The sequence below is a fragment of the Molothrus ater genome, chromosome 5 (assembly GCF_012460135.2).
Source record: "Molothrus ater isolate BHLD 08-10-18 breed brown headed cowbird chromosome 5, BPBGC_Mater_1.1, whole genome shotgun sequence".
Taxonomy (NCBI): Eukaryota; Metazoa; Chordata; class Aves; order Passeriformes; family Icteridae; genus Molothrus; species Molothrus ater.
The window spans coordinates 47,459,292-47,481,101 of record NC_050482.2 but is presented as its reverse complement, the minus strand read 5'-3'; the positions used below and the strand labels follow the sequence as shown (position 1 = coordinate 47,481,101).

The 21,810-nt window shown below is 43.8% G+C and overlaps 1 protein-coding gene across 1 annotated transcript; it reads right to left on the bottom strand.

Annotated features, from left to right (window-relative positions):
* Positions 1-13,434: 13,434 nt before the first annotated feature.
* DDX47 (DEAD-box helicase 47) lies at positions 13,435-21,580 on the bottom strand. Its single transcript, XM_036401316.2, has 12 exons — positions 21,468-21,580; positions 20,784-20,877; positions 19,142-19,330; positions 18,398-18,469; positions 17,787-17,905; positions 17,213-17,284; positions 16,977-17,093; positions 16,685-16,831; positions 16,239-16,376; positions 14,771-14,841; positions 14,109-14,238; positions 13,435-14,018 (listed from the first exon to the last, which is right to left on the bottom strand). The coding sequence occupies exons 1-12, from the start codon at positions 21,549-21,551 to the stop codon at positions 13,899-13,901; spliced, it is 1,353 nt and encodes a 450-aa protein (XP_036257209.1). The 5' UTR covers positions 21,552-21,580; the 3' UTR covers positions 13,435-13,898.
* Between the last annotated feature and the right edge of the window lie 230 nt (positions 21,581-21,810).

The window sequence follows — 21,810 nt, the reverse complement described above, 5'->3', positions numbered from 1 at the left end:
AGGTTTCCTGTGCCCACTCTCTTACCAGTTCAGCAAAGAATGCTGCAGCCCTCCTTCATGACATTAACCTCATCTGCTTTTATGCTGATGCATTCCCAAAGCAGCAAGTTACCCTGGTATGCATGACTGGGTATTGTATATAAACAGACATTTTAGGAAAATAACTCTCAGTAAACAAGGGATCTGAAAACACACCCCTGAAAAGGAAGAGTGGCCAGGGAAGATCCAGGAGGACCTGCATTTGCTCTCTCCCAGAAAGACTGACTCCAAGCCTGGGGTAATGATTTAGGAGAAAGGAGATATCTGGCTGCATCTTTAGCTAGTGGGACATGATGGAGAGACTCTCAGCAAAGCACTCCAGGAGGTGCCAGCCTCTGCTGCCCTTGTGTCCCAGTCCTGCTTTTGGTACCCTTGTCTGGCCATGAACGATGTTCCTTTTGGCATTCCTTGCCCACTGTGTCTGGAGTAGTTTCCCCTTTTCCCTCCTTGTCCTCTCCACATTGTGGGATGTGGGGTCGCAAAGACTGGCTGAGATTCTTGCTGGGAGAGGATCAGGCTCCCTCTTTCATGGGTGGCTGTTGGCAATAGAGATTCTGAGATAGCCAGCCTGACCTGGAATCTGATTTCTCCTGCCAGCAGTGTCTTGGGTAAGAGGTTCTGTAGGAGAGTGCTTCCATGCAAGGAGCATTCCTGGGAATCAGGCTGCACACAAAAAAGACCCTGCTCAATGATAGGGAAAATTCTTCTTTACTGCTGCTGGATCAAACATCACCACCATAGCACAAAGAAAAGCTGAGATCCAACATAAATCACTCCTCCCTTTTAGACTTCATCAGAAAAGAAAAACAAAAACATTGATAGGTTTTGGATTATTTTTTATCAACAAGCATGCAACCAGCATAAAACCTGGCATAAACTCAATATTGTCTCTCCTGGATAAATTATCAAAAATACTTGTTTAATCAGAAATATCTGATTGGACTTGATTATCTTGAAGACTTTTTCCAACTTTATTGATTCTATAAAATGGCTACATACAAGTCTGCTACTGACTGCAGAACCACAGCTTGGTTAGTCTGCACACACTGACCACAGCAGTTTTGGTCAGTGTGTGCAGACTAACCTTTAATCAATGCTATGATTTTTCTTGACAGAAATGAGCATCAGGGGAGAAAAATATAAGGAACAATTATAAGATAAGGTCAAGTAATTGAATTCACAGCCTATTGATCCCAAATAGTTTCTTACAGTTTAGAGCAGGTCCCCAGGACAGGCAGTTCTTGTTCTCAGAGTGTCACAACTCCCAGTGTCACCTCCTGGAGCTGGAGAGTTGCTGAGGAGCCGTGCAGAGAACCACAGTGGGAATCTCAGTCAGGCTTCAGGAAAATGAAAGCAAAGAACATGATAACACACAGTGCTCTGGTGCCAGCCCTACTGAAGGTTGTCTCGCTGCAGTCCTGAGAGAAAGAGCTTCTCTTCTGTGCAGTTTCTTCTGGGGTGCTGGGGGCTTGGCAGCAAAGCTCAGGCAGATGGGGTTGGGGACTCTACCTGCCTGCTTTTCGTCTGTTGCACAGACACAGCCATCTCCCAGGGGCCATGGGCATTACAATCTGTGGGTGCTTGTGATTTGAGGGGAGATGGTTTGTGTTCCTGTGGGTTAGAGCTGTAGACTGTTAGAAGAGCCAGACCAGCGCTTATCTGGCAGAAATGCCAGTGAGTAATAGTTACCAGATTATATGTACATGACATAAAGCCAACGCCTCACTTCTGCTTGATGGTTCACTCAAGATAAAGTTTGTTGCTTGGCCCTGATTATAGATGACTATAAAACTTGTCATATATCTTGGAGGGCTGCTCAAGGACTCACTCAGATTCAGCATCCATTAGGGGAGTACTAGCTTGGTCCATGCTCAAGTCCTTCCCCAGCTTAATGTGCATGTGCCAAAAAGACCACTGTAGCCTTGCAAATGCTCAGAGATGAGACAGGAGAAAAGCAGGATGTGTGCTTTATCAGGCTAGGGCTAGGGCCATGTTTTCAGCATGCACAAAATGCCTTCTCACTCAAATCCTGAGGACTCCTCTCCCTCTGGCAATCCAGGAGCCTTGGGAAACACTTGGTTTCTGGCACAGATGGATAATATGTCCTGGAAGCCTGGACATCTCATGCACAGAGGGCAGTGGGTCCCACCACTGCTGGGGGAGCCCAGATGATTGCTTAGGATGCTCATCCTGGGTGAAGGATGGAACTGGCTGGGCAACAGAGCTCAGTGTGCCCCAATTAAAAGGCCATTATATTGCTGGGCACCCTCTTTTCACTTGGCACAAGATTATGCATGCAGGTCTCCTTCCACTGCTTCCTCCATCATGGTGTGCATTGAGGTGAGTGGATTGCTCTTCCAGCTTCCAGGACAACACAGGCAGTATCCCTGGATTCTGCCTCACTGGAGGCCCAGGACTGCATTTCAGTTCTTTAGTCCTCCCACCAAAACCCTTTTGTTAAATTATTCTCTTAATGCAGCATTTGCCAGAAGTGACCAGTAGTTGCATCAGTATTAAGGTCTCTCAAGTTTCTTTCCAGTCTGCTTGCTAATCACAGCCGCTGCTTTCTGAAATCTCCAATCCCAAGTATCACCAGAGACACTGAGCTCCCAAAGGCACATACCAACCACATGGGTGTGTTTCAGAGGCCTGCTAGCATTCCTGCTGGCTTCTGTAAAATGAGGCCTCTTTCTACAGTTTCTACCTAATTTTGGCAGGCACACACCCACACAAACACACACATACCTGTATGCAAGCACACACACCCTGCTATCAGCCACACCCAGCCTCGCACTGCCGGCCACACTCTCCCTCTGTGGCTGCAGTGTCTTCTACAACTAGATAAAAATGCAGGACCTGCAAGGTGGGAGGGTGCTGGTGGTGGAAATGGTAGCTGGGGAGGGAAGAGCAAGAGAAGGCAATGACAAGCCAGGAGTGGAAGTGGCAGTCAGGCAGGTTGAGAAAGAGAATGGGCAATTGCAAGCCAGAAGCATCACTGAAAATGGTTTTCCATAGAAAATTCACTGCAGGATATGAAACATATCTACCTATTGTTCCTCTGCAATGGGTCTCCTTTGCTTTGGGACGCAGATCCAAAAGATGTGCACTCTTTAAATGCTATCTTCTAGTTCAGTAGCTCCACTTTTTAAAGATGGAGCACTTGAGGCCATAGATTTGAATCCTAGCCAGAGAGATTAAGTACTTGAGAACTGAAGTGGGGGCCTAATGTAATCCATTTAATTATTCTCCCTTTAAATCTTTCACAATAAAGAGTGGAAATCTCAAAGGGAAAGTGAACTGAAAAATGCAGTCTGTGCATAAAATTCCTACTATTATTAAGTTTTCTGATTCATGCAAAGGAATAAAAACCCCTCAAATATATAGTCTTAAACACTCACACATACACAGATACTCCTCCTCACTCATTTGACCGAAAGTCCATTATTCCATTGAAAGTTCAGGTGGAAATTTCCACTGACAATTCAGACCAGCTGTCAGAACTCAAAAGTGTCTCTTGATCTGCTGCTAGGATAGTTTCCTTGTCTCACCTCACAGCTTCATTTAACTCCTCTCCTGATTTCAGATAAGCCTGTGAAAATATTTGCTATCTCACATTTGCTATGGTCACTGAAGATATTGTAAACCTGACATGTTTACAATGACAAGCAGCAATATTGGATTAGAAAAGAGCATTAAACTGTTAAATGTGAACTTCCAGACTGGATGTTGTGCCCAGGGCTAGGAGAAGGCGAGGTCTGAACTAGACAAAAAATACAACTGATTGCCATGTCCCTGGCATTGATTCTTCTTCTTCCAAACTTCTTGACAACCCAGGAGCTCCCCTAAGCTAGAGGGAAAGAACATCAGTGTGCAGTCATTATTAATAACCAAATGGAGAGGACTTGGCTGAAATAGAGAAGGCTTACAAAGCTTCTGGCTCACAGTATGAAGAGAAAGAGGTCCTGTGCAACCATTTGGACCAGTAATTCCAACCTAAGGAGCCCCTTTCTGCTGGGTGTGATGGACAAGCCTCCTATGGGAGCCCCTGGACACCCCGTGTCTCTCCAGACCCAGCAGCCCTGGCTATTTTGCTTGGTAAACAAAAGCGACACTGTAAGTGACAGCCATATCCCAGGGAAGGGTTGAACGCAGGTTTAATTGCCAATTGACCTCTTCAGAAATGCAAACACAGCTTCAGCTAATGGTATGAGCAATGCAGAAAAGCATCAGAGATGAGGGATGCCTCTTGGTGTGTGCATAATAAGCAAGGAGAAGCTTTGCCTCTCTGCAGCAGGTTCTTCTCCTCTTCCAAAGGTGTTGCATTGCCTGATAGTCCCTTTCTTGTTCATCATGAACAAGCTGCTATAACTTGTTTGCAGTCATGAAACACCAACTGGAACACAAGTAGCTCTCTCTAAAAGCTTATATATTGCTTTTTCCAGGAATACCTGGCTGCAGACGAGACATCACCCAGGATAAGATCCATCAGCTTTTGGGCACCAGGTAGTGCTGCTGCATTTCAACAAGCAAGCATTATTCCCTCTCTGGGACCAGTGGGGAGGTTTATTTGATCACACAAAAAATGCAGTGCCTTTGTGCCTACATTTTAAAAAGCACAAAGGATCACTACAAATTTTAGCAAAGACTTTCTGCTTGGTACACAACACATCCCATTATGTGGCATGAACTGATTTGAAAAAAAAACCTAGCTTGTGCTGTATGTGAATGAAGGGATCCCACCCACATATGCTATGGATTTGAGCAATATTATTGCTCAAAGGGCTTTATCAAATTACAGAGCTGTGATACACATGGGATTCAAGTTATCATGAGATTTCACAGTACATGGGCTTAGCTTTCCCTCAGTCAGAACTGAACACACACAGTAGATCTGAAGCTGCATTGAGCCAGAACTGAACCAAACCAACTTCAGTTCTTACTTAACAACCCAAATAAGAACTAAATCCAGCCTCTAATGATTCACCTGTCTGATCAGCAGTGTGCTGTCACTAGAGGTAAAGGCAAAAAAAAGTAGCAATCCACATGCATGATTCTTCCAAACAAAGCACACATTCTGGATGTATTACATGACAATCTGGTTTCTTTAGCAAATGCAGCATCTGTTAACAGTCCTGTTCCAATTTTTAAAAAAGTCTGCTATTGCGTAACAGTTGATAATCCCCAATCTCCGGAGTGGTTAATCTAGATGTGTGCATGGTTAAAACCTTTGCTGGCCAATTGAAATCTGACTTTCTTAACTACTCATTTATAATCATTGAGCTGAACAATGACACTGTTGAAACTATTACTGGTTAGGATGTATCCTAACCTTGCAGGACAGCACAAAATTTTGACTATTTTGCCCTACATCTAACCATCCTTCTCATAATTTATCAAAAAGAATTGATTACTACCAGTAATGAGTTGAAACTAGTGGTTGAATATAAATAAACCATCTTTTCCTAACAAGCAGTGTTAATTAATTAACAAGATTATCATTAATTAACAAGAGACGTGCCCAGAGAGCTCAACAGGATCTGTTACTTTCTATCATACACCTACTTGTTTGGTATCTTCTAAAGCACCTGGAAATACAGATTCCAGCCAGTCCCTTAACAACTGAGGTGGGATATGCCTGCAGTGGAAGAACCTCTACCTGCACAGGGGTTGTAGTAGCTTCCTCTGGTGAGAGGCTTCAAGGCACACAAGTGTTTCCTAAACTACAGTGAAGATGGGGAGAGCCACGTGGGAACTACTGAGGCAGCTCACATCTTCCCTATACTCTGGAAAACAAAAGCAGAACAGAACGGGATGCAAACAGCTTGGGCAGACACCTGTTAGACAGACAGGAGAAGAGCCTGCAGGACCATATTGCAATGCAGTATGAACAGCAAAGCACAGAACCAGCCCTGAAGAGAGGGCCTGGCTGCAGGCTATTGGGGGGGGGCAAGGCTGGGAACAAGTAAGCAGGAGAGAGTGCAGAAGGTGCTTAGAAAAGGGGATGCATATATGAGACTTTCATGGTGAAGGAAGGGATTCAAACATGTAGGAGAGGCTAAAGGTGGTGTGAGAGATTGGAGGTTCCAAAAAAACACCAAATAATGGAAGCTTACTAATGCAACACATTCTGGGACATGTTGAGCAAGAGGAAATCTTGCCTGGGAAGGATCTCAGAAGCAGAACTCAGCAGGTCTGTGCCAGCTGAAGAAACAAAGCACATCATTGTCAGTTAATTATGTGAAGGGAACCCTTGGCCAATGCTTCCAAAGAAACAAGTCAGTCCATGTGGAAAAGCCTGAAGGCAGGGAGGGTAGTGCACTCAGGCACTCGTGGGCAGAGGAGCTTCCCTACCCCAGCCTGTGCAGGGAGATTCCCTGTCCCTCAGTCACAGGAGAGGTGGTTCCCCAACTTCATGCACCTGCAAGCATCACTGTCCCAAGACACCAGTCACGGAATGCTTCCACAGCTTAGTGCAATCCCTTGGGTAAGCCTTATCTGAGCAAATGATGGGACTGGGTAATGATGCAATCGGGCAAGACAATTCAGGAGAGCAGAAAGATGCCAAGTGTGCCTCTGGGATTCTGCCGACATGCAGAGCAGGCAGGCTCACCTGCTCTGCTGTACCAGCACCTGGTAGGTCAGGCAATTCTGGTTCCTGCCACGAGGCTCAGCCCACTGCCCACAGCAGTCACAGAGAAAAGCCTTCCAGCCAAAGCAGAACCCAGGGCAGCACAGAAGCTCATAAGCTGTTTCCCTCTACAGAATTCATTTTAAGGCTCACAGCTTCTGGTTTTAAGGCTCATGGCTCAACTTTGGCAAAGCAAGCAGAAATTTCCTCATTTGTCCTGCCATCATGAAGGCAGAGGAAATGAGTATCCAGATCACAGAAGTCACTTCAAAGCAAGGTCACCCAACCATGGCTGGCTTCAGTTCTCTATTTGTCAAGTCTTTTCCCACCAAGAGAGATAACAGCTTCATGCAAATTCACTGTCCTGCTGGAAAAGAGGGCCTCTCCACCCATCAGTCCTCCTCTTGATCCCTGTATTTTCACGTGTCAATAACTTACAGCACTGTCTTTTCCACAGACTTCGGCATCTTTTTGGACATTAACCCACAAGCCATTTGAGGCACAGAAGCATCCCCACCTGCACATTTTCTGTCTTGTTCCTATAATTGGTAATACACAGCCCTGTAGATCTCAGGTGATCAGAGAAACAATGGGCTAACAAAGCTGGACACTTCCAGCTGAGACTGCCCCAGCCCAAGTAGTGGAAACTAAAGAACATGACAAAGGAGGAGAGGTTTTTAATCTACTTATTCTGACTGGCAGAGGACAGCCAGTTCAGGGGCTCCACCTTCCTCTTCAAGAAAGAACAGAATAATTAGCTTTCCAAAGGGCTGCTTGTGTTAAAAGGAAAATAGAAAAAAAGGAAGCCTCATTGGCTGTATGTGTAAGATACAGAGATAAAGACAATCACCAGAGATTTAATTGATACCATGCCCTCCAGCAAGCTCCCTTACCATTGCACAACAGGAAGCTAACAGGGCCCTTGCAGCAGTCAAGTCTTCCCCTACATTTGCTGCTTCTACTAAATCGAGAGAGCCACAATTTTCTGCTCTAGGATTTTCAGAGGACACAGCAGTCACATATTCACAAGCAGTCCGTGCAAGTACAAGAGCAACACTAGTGACAATGATTCCCCTTCATCAGCTTAATGCAACCCTGATGGAGAGGGAATTTCCACACTAATTCATCAGACAGACCAGGTGGCAGCATTTGAAAGAGGAGGGAAGAGCCTGAGAATACAGAGAATAGATCTTCAAAAAGTCATCCTCTGAACTAGACAGAAGCAGTACAATTGGAGTATAGAAGTCATATCTGGGTGGCAGCTTTGGAAGAACCAAAGGGTCACAAAACACTAGCAGGTTTTTTGCAAGGAAGAGCTCTCTAACAAACTCACCCAAGATGAGAAGGCCTGGCTACAGCCAGCCAGATAACCTCACACCTGCCTGTGCTTATGTCTAAATTCCATCTTAGAGTAAAAAATCTGTTTCTGACATTTCTTCCACAGATCATTTATACTCATTCCTCACTATGTTATCCATTTTGGAGAGAACAGCCTTTTTTATTTTTAAAAGTTTGCATTTTTATCTAAATTCTTTTTGAAATTGGGAAGCCAATTCCAAGATTCCTAGATAATACTGAAGAAATTCTCACCAATGGGTGGAGGAAGACTAGACTAAAATACATATACATCCCTTGAGTGTATCCAATGGAAAACAGCTCAAAGCTCTCAGGATTTCCAAGAAGCATCTTGAAACCTGCAACTACAGGCATGGAAAGCTGCTTTGGAGTCAGGAGTCTGTTAGGCTGTCTGCTTCATGTTGTTGATTTTGTTTGGAGAAGACTAATCCTTAATGACCAAAGACAGCCTCTGGCAGGCACCAGGGTAAAGGCTTAACAAGCCTGTAAGCATGCACATGAGCAACAGTAATAGGAAATCACTCAGTTGTGGCAAATCTATCACTCTGAAAACATATTGAAGGATAAGCAGTATTACTTCCCTGCTGATGATACACCAAGCACAGAAGCTGTCAAGATAGATCAGGCTGGGCATTTCCTGTTATAAATTTCCTTAACTGAGTTAAGACAGAAGACCAAGTATATGCAATTACATGCATGACTCTGGGGTACCTTAATTTCTATTGCTTTAAATAAAACTGAATGATCCTCCACACTTTCTCTCCCAGGCTTGCTCCATGGATGCTTATGTTGCTGCTGCAGGAAAGGATGTACTTTTGTGGCTCCAACTCATATTGTGCAAAAGACTTTCTCCTACATCAAAACCAATAAATTTCATGCTTTAGCCTTATTCCTGGGATGGAGCAAATGTTGAAAAGCACACAAAGGAGTCTTTTTTTTTTCTGGAAGCCTGCATAACCAAAGCAGTTCACCCTTATCAAGCAGTCCTCCATCTATATCACACAGATAACCTGCAGAGCAAGTTTTGCTATTTGCTTTCCTTTACACAGAGGCATGTTTGTGAGTGAAAAATTTGAGCAGGATTAAGGAGGGGGGACTTAAGTCCAAATGGGAATAAATGCCAAAATACCTACCTTCCTTGAAAAATATCAAAAAGGAGGAGGAGGAAGTGATGGACAGAAGCAAAGGTCTCTGTGAGACACAAGAAAAAACTTTTCCCACTTTTTTCATAGGAAGCCCACATTACATTTCCCTTTCCTCAGGAGCATTTACAAGCATCAAGCCCAAAGGAAGGCAGAAGCCTCTTACAAGAGCTCTATCCCAACTTTATCGTAGAGAGAGGCAACAGACCAGCATGTACATTTCTGCAGTGATGAGTATCCTCCTGAAAAGCAGGCAAAGGTAAAGAGTTCTCTTCCCTTTGGGCATGCTAAATTACCCTGTGTTAACCTCTAGGAAACACAGCTTCAGGCTTGTAGGTGCTTCCCTGAAAAAGTGTTGAACAAGCTCCAAAAGCATCCACCCATCCCTGAGGACCTACAATATCAACATCTAAAAACTGCACAGTGCCACTGTCTTCTATTGCACAACCAGGCACGACCTTGGCACAGTCCAACACATCCTACCAGGAGGCATGGCACGACAGATACTCGATTCCCATGCTCAGGAAGGCAAACACTGGTGCCCCAGGGGGGCTTTGGAAGCAGAGAGAAAGTGTTATTGTCATCACCCTAAGCTTCTGTATTTGAAAGGTCCTCAGGAAGAGATACAGCACTGCAGGCATGGCTGTATTCATCCTTGGGCCAGAGATCAAGTAACCATTTCCATTTCTTAGGTGCCAGAGGAACAAAACTTCCTTAGTTCTCCCTTTTAAATGTTGTTATTCAAAAGAAGCCTTCCTAGTCAGACCATGAGAAAAAGCCATCTGAAAACTAAGAAAGTGTCTTTCACACCTTTTTTTTAAAGTTCGGGAGTTAACTCCAAATCTTGGGATTCTGTCAGAAACTCACATTCTGATTCTCTGTGTTTACAATTGTTGGGGGTCCCTCTCCCCCCCGCCCCCCCCCAAAAAAAATCTACTAAGTACATAAGGATGAGGAGTAAGAATTCAGAATGACTACATGAACTACATCTGGCACCAAAGCTGGATTTTTACAGCATTTACTCTGCAACATTTACAGTAATTAATTGCTCACTTGAATGTTTATAGAAGCTCCTTACATGTCATTGCAGGCAAACCACAACTTCACATTTATACATCATCAGAGTGGTTGGTACATGCCTGTGTCTTTCACAGGTCATGCAATGAATTCCATTCTTTCTTAGGTATGTTCAAGGGCTTTTAAGTATCTTTGTTATTTTCCTTCTTCTGTGCTTGGTTAAACTGTGAATTTTTACTAACTTCAGTCCTGATTTGTAAACTAAAGCCTTCCAGATTGCCAATTACTTCTGAGAATTCCTCCTAAACTGAGACTCTTCTTAGCACAAGTTAGTGGTGTTGCTAGAAAAGTCATGGCATTCAGGTCTCCCTCTTTAGTTATCTCTACCTTTCTGGGGGCAGGGGGACAGGTGGGCTGTCAGGTCCTTGAATGAGTTCATGTGTGCCTCACTACTTTTAGAAGATTAGGCTCAGGCTGCTGCCACAGAAAAAGGCCCTGGATTGCCCACTTTGGTTGCCAGCTGTGCTTTCTGGCCCTTGCCTTCCCTTGCAGCCCCTGGGCAGGAGGTGCATGGCACTGGGGAACTGACATGGCCAAATCCTTTTCAGATGGGTCAGTTCAATGCAGCTCCTGTACTGGACCACTGGGTGGTTGCAGGGGCTGCTACTATTTTGCAGCTATTGTCACTTATCTTGAAGTTAGTTATCCATGCTGATATCCATGGTTACTTTTATTTCTCCCCTCAGAAGGGTAGACCCGCTTCTGTTAGCTCTACAACATTTAAATGAAAGACACTCTATCCCTATTTGTTGCTGCCCCAAGTACTCACCTACACGGTACTAAAAATCAAAACCATAAAACATAATTTAAAATATGTATTGCAAATATATAAATAATTACCTTCTCATTATGTACTTTGGAAGTGCAGAACTGTTTCAAACTGCAAACATCCCCACTGAACATTTTTTGAGAACACAGCTTTCATTGAAACTTCACCCGAGTTTTAACCACAAAAATATGACAAATTGTGTTAGCCCAATCCTACCTTACGTCATGCTGAGGTTAATCCTCCACTCAGCTCCCTGCTGTGTGAAACTCCAGAGGGTGCAGGGGTGTGCTCCAGAACTGCCCCTCAAAAGCCCTCCTGACTGAACAAACACACTGGCAGCAGCTGTTGTATGAAAGTATGCAGCCATGCACATACCAGTGCTGGTCTTTTCTGAACATTTATTCAGAGAGAGACAGGTCTCACTTCATTCTTTTCCCCTCATGCTTCATTAGATCATCTAGAGATTTTGTTTTAGGCTGGCTGCAAATTCTGTTTTGCCCAAATACATCTCCAGACACTCCCAATTCCACTTCAGTTATAAAAACACCCTCTGACCCAGCCCCCCTGGAGTAGCTACAATAAAGAAACCATTTCCTGCCCCTCCAACCTGTTGAGATATTTTTAGTTTAAATTGAATGCACATACCTGTGGCAGGTGAGGCACCAGTGAGAATGTGGGTGTGGTGAGACCTTTGCTTTTCTAATGTCAAGTGCTTCTACAGCTTGTCATTCCAAATCAAGGGAGGTGGCCAGCTGTCTAGTCACTCCCCTCAATGAGGCTCTGTACTCTTTCACAAGGAGCAGCTGTATTTCTCTCCACCCATATTCTTGTACTGCAAGAGGGATAACCTTTGACTCCACCAAGGGACAAGACATCCCCTCTGCTGCTGCAGGCTTCCACATAGGAAGAACACAGTGAGATGCTACAGACTCCATCAACCTGAAAGGAATTCTGAAAGGAATGACTCTGCCCTACCTCCTCCAGCAGTCAGAGTGCCCTGCCCTACCTCCTCCAGCAGTCAGAGTGCCCTTCACATCACTTTACAAGATTGCTTCAGGACTGACTCTGCATCTCATCCATTACATAGCTGGCAATAACACTCCAGAGGTTTTCCAGGGATCCAGGACCCTCAGAGAGATTGAAGCTTCCTTTGCTGATACTGGAACCAACCCTATCCTGCCTGCAAAGAATAAGACATTTTGTTCAAGCACCCAGCAGGACAGTTGGGAGTGTTCCCTTGCTCCATAGGGAACAAGCACTTGCATCTCCACCCATATTATCACTCATTTTGTTCTCTCTCTGCTGCATTCTAGGGCTCTTAACTGTGTGGTTTGCTACCAAAGTGCCCTGTAAAATGTTCTCATTTATGGCCTTTCACCCCTGCCCCTCTGTGCTGGGACCCAGGGAAGATAAACACTCTTTCTCCTTTACACAAAGGCTCTTAGCAGTGAACATACCCAAGATTTATACACTTACAATCTGCCACTGACTCAAGACCATTTTAGAGCTACCAGACTTGAAGATATTTGGGAGATTTAAGTAAACTGCTACATCATAAATAAAGAGTGAGAACACTGTCCCTCTTTTTGCTCCAAAGAGTAGCTCAGTACCTCATGAAAAAACAGACCTAGGTTTTCTGGCAATTCTTTGCAGAATGTACTGCCCCGAACAAAAGTGTAAAAGCATTCTGAGTAGCATACATGTAGATACTAGATTTATGCCAACAGTGTGAAATAACCACTGTGCTTATCTTGACTACTACAATATTTCTACTTTCCATTTAGATCTAAAAAGGACTATTTTGAACATTGTTTTTCATGTAGCACAAAATCCAGTTTATGAATCCTGGACATTATGTTTTCAGTAAATTTACATATGCAGGAGCTTCTCACTCTGCCTACCTGCAGGAACATCCTGTATGAAAATTTTTATTGTCAATGAGAACTAGCAGTAACCTTCTGGCTTTGTATCAAGTACATTTATCTCATTCTTGCAAAAGTCTACTTACCTGGCATGGAACTCTGCCTAAGAGTAACAAAATTCCCTGCCCAGGGAAACAAAGAGCTTTCCAGGATACCTGTTTTTCTGCATCTCCCAGCTTGTGAGTTGCTTTCCCATGTAAATTCCTCCCTCTTGTGTTCACTTGTAAGTACTACGAGAATCGGCCACAAAAACCCCACCCAAAACCCAGACCTATCCTTGAGGGTGTCAATCATTAGCTGGTATTGGATCGAATTCCAGGCAGTGAATGTTTCATCCTGCTGAAGCTTGTTCTCTCTGTGCTGGACTGCTCCTCAGCTGACAAATCTAAGGTATTGATGTCACATCTGAATTGCTAGGATTGACCCAAGAAGAAAACCTTCTGGCAGAGCTGATACACAAAGTGAACAGAACAGGTCAGTGACAAGACAAGGAAAACCAGGTAGCTTTAAAATTAAGCAAAATATATTTTTGAACACATCCCTTCTCCAAAGCAAGGGCATCACAGCTATGCTGTGAAAACTCAGTCACTTCTTTTTAACCTTTTCCTCTTTCTTCTGACAGATCTGATTCCAGATGCACTCAGTGAGATTGGATAGTGGGACAGGCTGCAGCAGTGCAAAAGCTGCACTCACACTGCACTTCGTAGTGACTGAGCAGGGCCAGACCACAGCTGCTTCCAGGTCCAGAGGTGATGGTCTCTGACAGTGTCCCTGAAAGGAAAACTGGTGCCACGGTACCAACATGGGCCAAGCTCAGTCTGTAGCTGTTTTTTTTTTTCCTCAGGGACTGCCAAATTTCATATGTAGTTCTGAAAAAAAATCCACTGGAGATGGCTTGGTAGACTGTTTTTGATAGCTAAGATGGCCATAAAGAGAAAAATAAAAAAGTCTGTTCAAATACCAAACTAGAAGGCTTTCCTTTTCTTCTTTTTCCCTCCTGCCACCTTATTCCTGACACCAATAGCCTCTTCTGTGTCATCATCATCGTTCCGAGATCGCTTCTTCTCTCCCTGCTCCCGCAGCTCCTGCAATGCAATCAACAGATTGACCCAGAGTTTGGTCTGAAGAAATTCAGAATACAACAGAGGGGACAGGGTCAAAAAGCCAGCACCCACCATTCGAGCAAACCTCTGGGCCTCAGCCACACGCTCTGTCAGCATCATAACTTCTTCCTCTTGCATGGGGAATGCTGGCAGCTTCTTGCCAATCAGGTGTTCAATGCGCTGGAACAGCTCTACATCATACCTGAGGGAAGACAGGGCACCAGCCTGAATCAGCCCTGCTGAGAGGGCCTCAGTTGTCACCACTCACAGCCTTCAGCCCTTGTCTCCAGCCCACAGATACTGTTAGTTTGTGCTGATGGTCTCACCAGCAGCTCAGCTGCATCCAAACGATGCTGTTTGGCATGGCTTCTCTGATTTATCCAGCTCGTCTCATCTTTGTTCAGAAGTATTTGGTATAGATTATCTTTTTAGACAAATAGTTCAGTGTTTATAAAACACCCTCAAAGTTACTTAACCTGCATTATATATTTAAAGAATATATATATTGTATAGTCCAGTTATAAACTGTTCTGCTCAATGAATGCCTGCTTCTAGAATTTTTCTAGACTTTCCTCCCTCCCCACCCTAGGCTTTGAATTCTCTCCCCTTTAAATAAAACCAGTTGGCACTTCAAAATGAAAAGCAGTATTGTATTCTCACTCAGGATAAGGTCAGATATTTTCTGCTCTGAAACACAGCTGGAAAGAATAAGTCTGTTAAATTTTATCACTTACTGTGTGACAAAGGTGATAGATTTGCCAGATCTCCCAGCTCGAGCTGTTCTCCCAACACGATGAATGTAATCCTGGAAAGAATTTTCTTGATAAGCAATAATACATGTTCACCAAACACAGAACAGATCTTATGGCAGATCAGCCTATATATTTTCTCTTTAGGAAAGAACAAGAGAATGTCAAGAACATACTGCCAGCATTAAATGCTCAGGAGGGACTGCAGCATCAGATTTTGAGAATAGGCCTAAGTGGAGGCATAACTTCAGTTTTAACACTTGAATTCATCTCTTTCTAAATGAGAAGACCAAATTCAATTATTCCAGACTGCAGGATAAAAGTTGCAATACATGACCTTTGCCAAGACTTCCCTCTCACTTCCTTGGAAAGCTAAAACTCACTATCACTTCCTTGGAAAGCTAATATTCATAGTGAACCCATGCCTGCATTTTCAATGTTGGAATCTAGTGCTCTCCATAGTGCAACTTCCAGAGAAACTCTCTGACAAGTAGACTTAAACTTGGTAGGCATGGTGAAAGAGAGGATGATTGAGAATAATTTAGAAGAGTCTATTGAGCATCTTTGGTCAATATGGTTCAAGGCTGTTTTCCAGGTTTTATACTACATTATGGAAATTAAAATGCTCTGTTCTCCATAGAGGATTTGCAGACAGAGGATTGTAAGAAAGGATCTGTTCTATGTGTTAGATGAGAGAGAAGAGCACAAAGACCATAATAACACCATTCAAGCTGCCACCCCCCCAGGTTTTTTCTTACTTTTTTGCTTTTACAAAAGGAGTGTCTTCAAAAGACCTACCATGCTTTCTTCTGTCTGCAAGGCACAGTATCTTTAATCATTGTAAGCAATAACAGCAATTCCTGAAGTACAGGTTAATGGTATGCTTTCTGGAACTAAGCTGGGAAACAGTCACATCCCTGAGATAACCCCATACTTTCCATACAGAGAGCTGATAACTTACTTTCTTCTCCTTTTGTTGTACTTTAGCGATATGAAGGTGAGACATATTAAGGACACCTTTCTTAACCAATGATAATCAGAGAACTTATTTTTTTTTCTTTTTTTTAAACACAGTTTAAAATATGAAGGCAGACCTCAATCACAGACACAGAGATGACTACATGAAACTAGCAATATGTTAAAATTGTTTTCAAAGCCCTTGAATGTAAAAAGGCAAAACATACAGTCTGAGCAGAAATGCAAAGACACAGAGCATTCCTTGCTTCCCCTCATCACTTACAGGATCACCCCTACAACCCAGGCCATGAGATCATGCAAACAGAGATACCAACTCAATAGCAGAGACTGAACTACCCCTTTCAATGTACAGAATCACGAATTAAGCTTCCAGTCAACAGACCAGAGAAAATATGTCTCTCGTCCTTTGCCCACCTTCTTTGTCTATCTGTTCCCAGTGACCAGAAGCTCCCAGCTGGCACACAAACAGGCTTACCTTAGAGTGGGTAGGAATATCAAAGTTTATCACCACATCCACGTGTGGGATGTCCAGACCTCTGCTTGCAACATCTGTAGCCAGGAGGATAGAACGTGCCTTTGCCTTGAACTTGTTTAGAGAGCCCAAACGTTTATTCTGGAAAAAGGACAAAAAGGGAATGAGAGAATAACACTCATTCTAGTTTCTAGTTAATATGCTCTTGATAAGATACTGGCACAAAAGAACTGAGGGGGAAACTACTCAAAAATTTCACTTCTCTAATTTCTTTTTTAAATATTACAGAACCAGTGTCGGCATTCAAATTAGTTGAATTTCTATGGATCACTCCAGTCCTCTAGCTGTGAAATACTCCTCCTGCAAGGCAGGTGTCACTCAGTGTGGTGCAGCCATTTCCCAAGCCCCAGGCCCCCTGCCTACTCTGTTGTGAGGGTTCATGCCCATACCTGACTCATCTGCCCGTGGAGGGGAATGGCAGTGAAGCCCAGGTTGCGGAGCAGCAGAGCAGTCCTCTGAGTATTGTTACATGTACTGCAGAATATCATGAAAGAGTTACCAGCCAGTTCATTCAAGATATAAACCAGGTAGCTGTCCTGTAAAGAAACAGAGGGAATTCAAAAAACCCCAGAGATAATCACATGTGCAACATTAAGTCTAGGACTCAGAAAATGAAAAGATATTGGACAGTTGTGGGAGCAAGAAAAGACAGTAAGAGAGAAGAAACAGAAGTGCCATTACCTTGAATTTGGAGGGGATGAAAATATAGTATTGCTGTAGTTTTTCAACTGTCTGATACTTGGAAGAAACAGCACATTTAACAGGATTCTTCAGAGCAGCACGCTGGAGTTTTTGAACCTGGTAAGATCAATGAAATTTACTTGGACAGAGATCTTGTCAGAAAATTGTATTAATACAGTCTAGTCAAGAGGACAGCCTGATGGAAGGAGAACTAAAACAGATTAGTGTGCTCCCACCTTCTTGGTCATGGTGGCAGAAAATAGAAATGTCTTCCTGTCTCGAGGAATCACTTTTAATATCTTGTCCACCTATAAAAAAATAAGGAAATGGAAATACTAAATACTACAAGCAAGCAAGACACAAACTTTCCACAAATATAAAGATCATCCACATGAAGAGTAATGCATGCATAAACATACAGTAGGAACAAATTTTTTTTCTTCTAAAGGGAAGGTGTAGGCTGGTATCTTGTGGACAGTTAGGCAGTGTGAACTCCAAAAGTCTAACAACAGTGCAAATATCAGGCAATGTTTCTGCAGGAATGTGTTTGTGATTGTTTTCTACCCTAGCTACATTCTATGTCAGGCACTCCAGAGACACTAGTGGATTGCAGAGTACCTCCTACTGTCTTGGCAGTGCTCTGCAGAACTCTGCTATGTTCTAATCCCACCACAGATTTGTGTGTAATTATTAGATTTTAGTTACAATTCACTTCTAATTTCTACAGAACAGCTCAGTGTTTCCCATGTATGAAGCGATTTCAAAGGGACTCATCCAACGTTCCAAACTCATCTTTCAGCAGATCCCCACCTCGGTCTCGAAATCCATGTTAAGGATCCGGTCAGCCTCATCCATCACCAGGAACTTCAGAGCCCGTAAGTTGAAGCCCTTTGTGTTCTCCAGATGATCAACTAGACGGCCAGGGGTTGCTACCAACAGCACAACAAGAGCAAATTCAGAAGGAAAGCAGAGGAAAAGATCCAAACAGGCAAGACAGCTGTCCATTACAGAAATGGGATTCTTTGCCCAGGAAAAGTAAAGATTGCTTTGTGGTAATAACTCTTTCATAGGGTATCTTCAGAGAGTGTTTTGAATTAAGACTAATGGAGTCAGACTCTCTGAAGAATGTGCTAAAAAGAAGTGAGACAAAAAAAACAGTAGACAAGCTGTACTGCAAAAGATGAGAGCAGCATTTTAAATACTTGAGGAGAATGAAAAAACAAGCCAAAAGCACTCTAGGTCAAGCAGGGATGCTTTGGAATGAGCTTGTAGCAACAAAGTTACTGGTGGATACTTTAGAAACATTAACAAGCCAGTACTCAGAGCTGGGACAAAACAAAAATGAAGGATGTACTCTCCTTCCTTTACGTAGCTGCAGTTTGATAATATTCACACTCCACATCCCTAGCACATCAACTTACCAATTATAACATGTGGTTTCTTGGCTAAGGCCAGAGACTGAGACATCGTGTCAATTCCACCCACAATAACCGCTGCAGGACAAAGAGAGAGGAGTGAATCCCTCAGTGCAGCACCAGCCCTCCCCTGGCACTGTAGTGTTTGCTCTGACTGCCCACCACCCACAGCAGTTCTGTACAAATGAAAAGCTATTTCTTTTTATGAGAATTTACTTTATTTTAGCATATCTAACCTTCCTAGGTTTCTTAAGCCATGCAATTAATTCCTTATTGGCCACAAGTATTTTATTTTCACAGCTGCAGAGCTACAGGCAGAATCTATTCCTTTCAGTTTAACTCAACTGCAAAAATCTAGGAATTCTAAAAATATCCACAAAGCTTTTTTTGAGAGATTATCTAAAGAATCAATACAGACAGTCTGAAAAGAAGATTAAACTACATCACACCATAGGAGGGAGCTCTATGCAATTTCACTGGACACAAACCCACTCTTGAGAAAACTCTCCTCTATTTCCACCTTTAACTATTTAGACACAGAATGCAGAAGAGCTGTAGACCACTCCATGAGGAAAGACTATACAGTCTTTTTTGATCAGACCTGATACCAGATCTCTGTCTTCCAGCAGCATAAGCTTTTCTCACATTTTGTTCAACCCCTCATACAAATCCTCTATTTTTATCTTTGCAATCTCGAGCTGACAAACTGGCCTTCAGAAAAACTGGCGCAATACCATAAAAGCCACTTACTGCTTTGAACACCAATGGAGGACCCAAGAGCTTCAAACTGCTCTGAGATTTGGAAGGCCAGCTCCCTTGTTGGTGTGAGCACAAGAGCAAATAATCGCTGAGGTGTTTCCAGCAGTGCTTGGAGAATTGGCAAAGCAAAGGCTCCTGTTTTCCCAGAGCCAGTTTCTGCCAGTCCAATGACATCTCTGCCTGAGAGAAGGAGCAAGGGGGCAAAAAAACTGTTATACATCCACAACAGAAGAAGACTTTAAAGCACTGTGCTACAAAACACAAGAATTCCTTAAGGACAGAAAAAAAGGCAGACACAGAGAAGGAAAAAAAAAACCACAAAGGTCAAACCAAAGAATCTCAGAATCTCTCTGAAGCATTTTTAGGCTGTGATTTATCTGTGCAATGATTACAGTCTCAATAGTCAATTTTCTAGTTAATTTCTGTTAATATACAGGGTTTCATACAAACCTTAGGTTCAAAATAAGTTGCACTTTATAATGTCTCAAATCTGACATCAGTTTACAGCTTAATGACTCCACCTCACTATTCTAGTCTAAATGTTGTCTGTTTAGTGGCTTACAAGGAAACAGACTGTGGTGTTTGAGACTTCAGTCACACAAACTACAGGACAACAGCACTACCAGGCTCACATTTCACAAGGCACAATTGTGCCATTGATTAACAGGGTAATCTAAACCAGTTCCTTCAGTAGGAAGAGTAGGACAGAAAGTCTTTTACCCCAAAACAATGCAGGCAACAGGGTGGAATTCATCAACAGAATCCATTATGACCTCCAAAGCTCATGCAGCTGAGAAGAACATGCTGTCAACACACCTTACACTGGAAACAATTTCTCAGGCATGCAGTCTTTCCTTTGTTTTGTTTTACTTTTTTTTTTTCCCAAGAGAATCTTATATGTGTAAAAGAGTCTGACAAAAGTTAAATGCTAGGACAGAGAAGACACTGAAAGTTTGTTCCCATTCTGTCACTGTTATTCCTTTCCTCCTTGAGAGCATTTTGGGGAGTTTTGTTTAAAAAAAAAATCTAGAGGCAGAAATGTCTGCTGAATTCAGTATTTTTTTTTTGTAATTCCAGAATGCTTACAGAAAGTCACGGTGGTTTGGTTATTATTCACTTCAGAAATCTAATTTCAAAGAGTTGCCTGCTCACAGCAAAGCAAATTATACATATTAAGGAATCAGTCAAGGCATCCTCACTTTCAGTCACACGCACACACTCTGTAGGTCTCTATCAGAAGCAGCACAGTCCAAAACCGACTGGAAGCTTCCTGTGTATCCCTGAGTATTTCAGGAACAAAATGATCAATGTGGACTAGCAGTTCAAATTATTAATAAAAAATCTATTTAACATGGAGTGTCAGAACTACACAACAGGAGTGAACACTCAAGGAACAATGTTTGTACTCATTTGAAAGTTTGTGGCTGCAGGCAGGGTCATACGATAAACTAGGATTCCAAGCTCCACCTCGGAAGGACATCAAATGAATATGAAAACTGCTTCTAGACACATATCTTCAGCAATGAAGAAGTTGGGACACACTCATTCCTGATCTTTCTCACTCAGCAAAATTCATTCACACAGAGCTCCTGGAGCAGTCCCCAGCTCAGGATCAAAGAAGTACACTGCTCACCTTGGAGAGCCACTGGAATAGCCTCAATTTGGATCTTCGTTGGCACCTTCCATCCCAACTGGTCACAAGCTTCACACAGGACATCTGTCACTCCCTGGATATCAGTGACAAGAGAAAAGGGAAACAAATATCACCAAAAAGACCTAAATTAAATCACAGAGTTAAATTAAATATATGCTGCAACGGAGCCAACTTGTCTCTAGCATAGACAAACCCCACCAAGCCCCCAAATGCAATTCTCTGAAAGGGCAGGCTGCTCACAGTGATGCCCACTTCCATCAGTAATTTCATCGGATTTGTTCAAAATCTGGTAGAGATGATTGTCATAGGAAGAATATAGGGTCGGTTTTACCCTAGCTTACACAAGGAACTTCCCTCCCCACACATACCTATCTCTTCACCTCAGGGGTGACCCATGACCGTAGAAAATAAAAAACACCATGTCAAGTTTAGATAACTTGATGGGAGCAGCAGTGCCCAGCCCAGCGGGGCAGCGGCCGAGTGCCCGCAGCCCCTGCCCGGCCCCGCTGCCCGCACGTGTCTGCGCCGCGGGCGGGCCGGCAGCTCCCCCGGCCTCCTCCGCGCGGGGGAACAGGACGCTGCTCCCCGGGACAGCGCAGGACGCTGCTCCCCGGGACAGCGCAGCGAGCACCGGCGGCAGAAGTGGCGCCGGCTCAGCCTCACCAAGTCCTTGAAGCTCCGTGGCTCCTCCGCCGCCGGCTCCTGCTCCGGCTCCGCCGCCGACCCTTCCTCCTCTCCTGCCGCCATCTTGGCCCGTCCCCTCCGGACGCAGCGCAGAGCACTCTGGGAGCTGTAGTTCTCCCCGGGGCACGACGGGATGTGTAGTTCCGCAGGAGGAGCCGAGCCGAGCGGAGCGGGAGGGCTCCGAGAGGTGCCGAGGGAAAGGGGGGATGCGGATCTCCAGCCGCCTCTCCCGGGACAGGGACACCCTGAAGGGGCTGTGGGAAAGCCTGCCCGCCTGCTCGCCCGGCGTATATCGCAATACTCATCCTAATCATCTCCACCC

Bases quoted from the DNA above. Each gene is read 5' to 3' on its own strand.
- DDX47 (XM_036401316.2), bottom strand. From the start codon at position 21,551: ATGGCGGCAGGAGAGGAGGAAGGGTCGGCGGCGGAGCCGGAGCAGGAG. The intron at 18,470-19,141 runs GTAAGTGGCTTT...TTTGTCCTGCAG, and splicing joins CTCCATTGGTGTTCAAAGCA to CGGTTATTGTGGGTGGAATT. The intron at 14,842-16,238 runs GTAAGCCTGTTT...AATTCTTTCCAG, and splicing joins ATATTCCTACCCACTCTAAG to GATTACATTCATCGTGTTGG.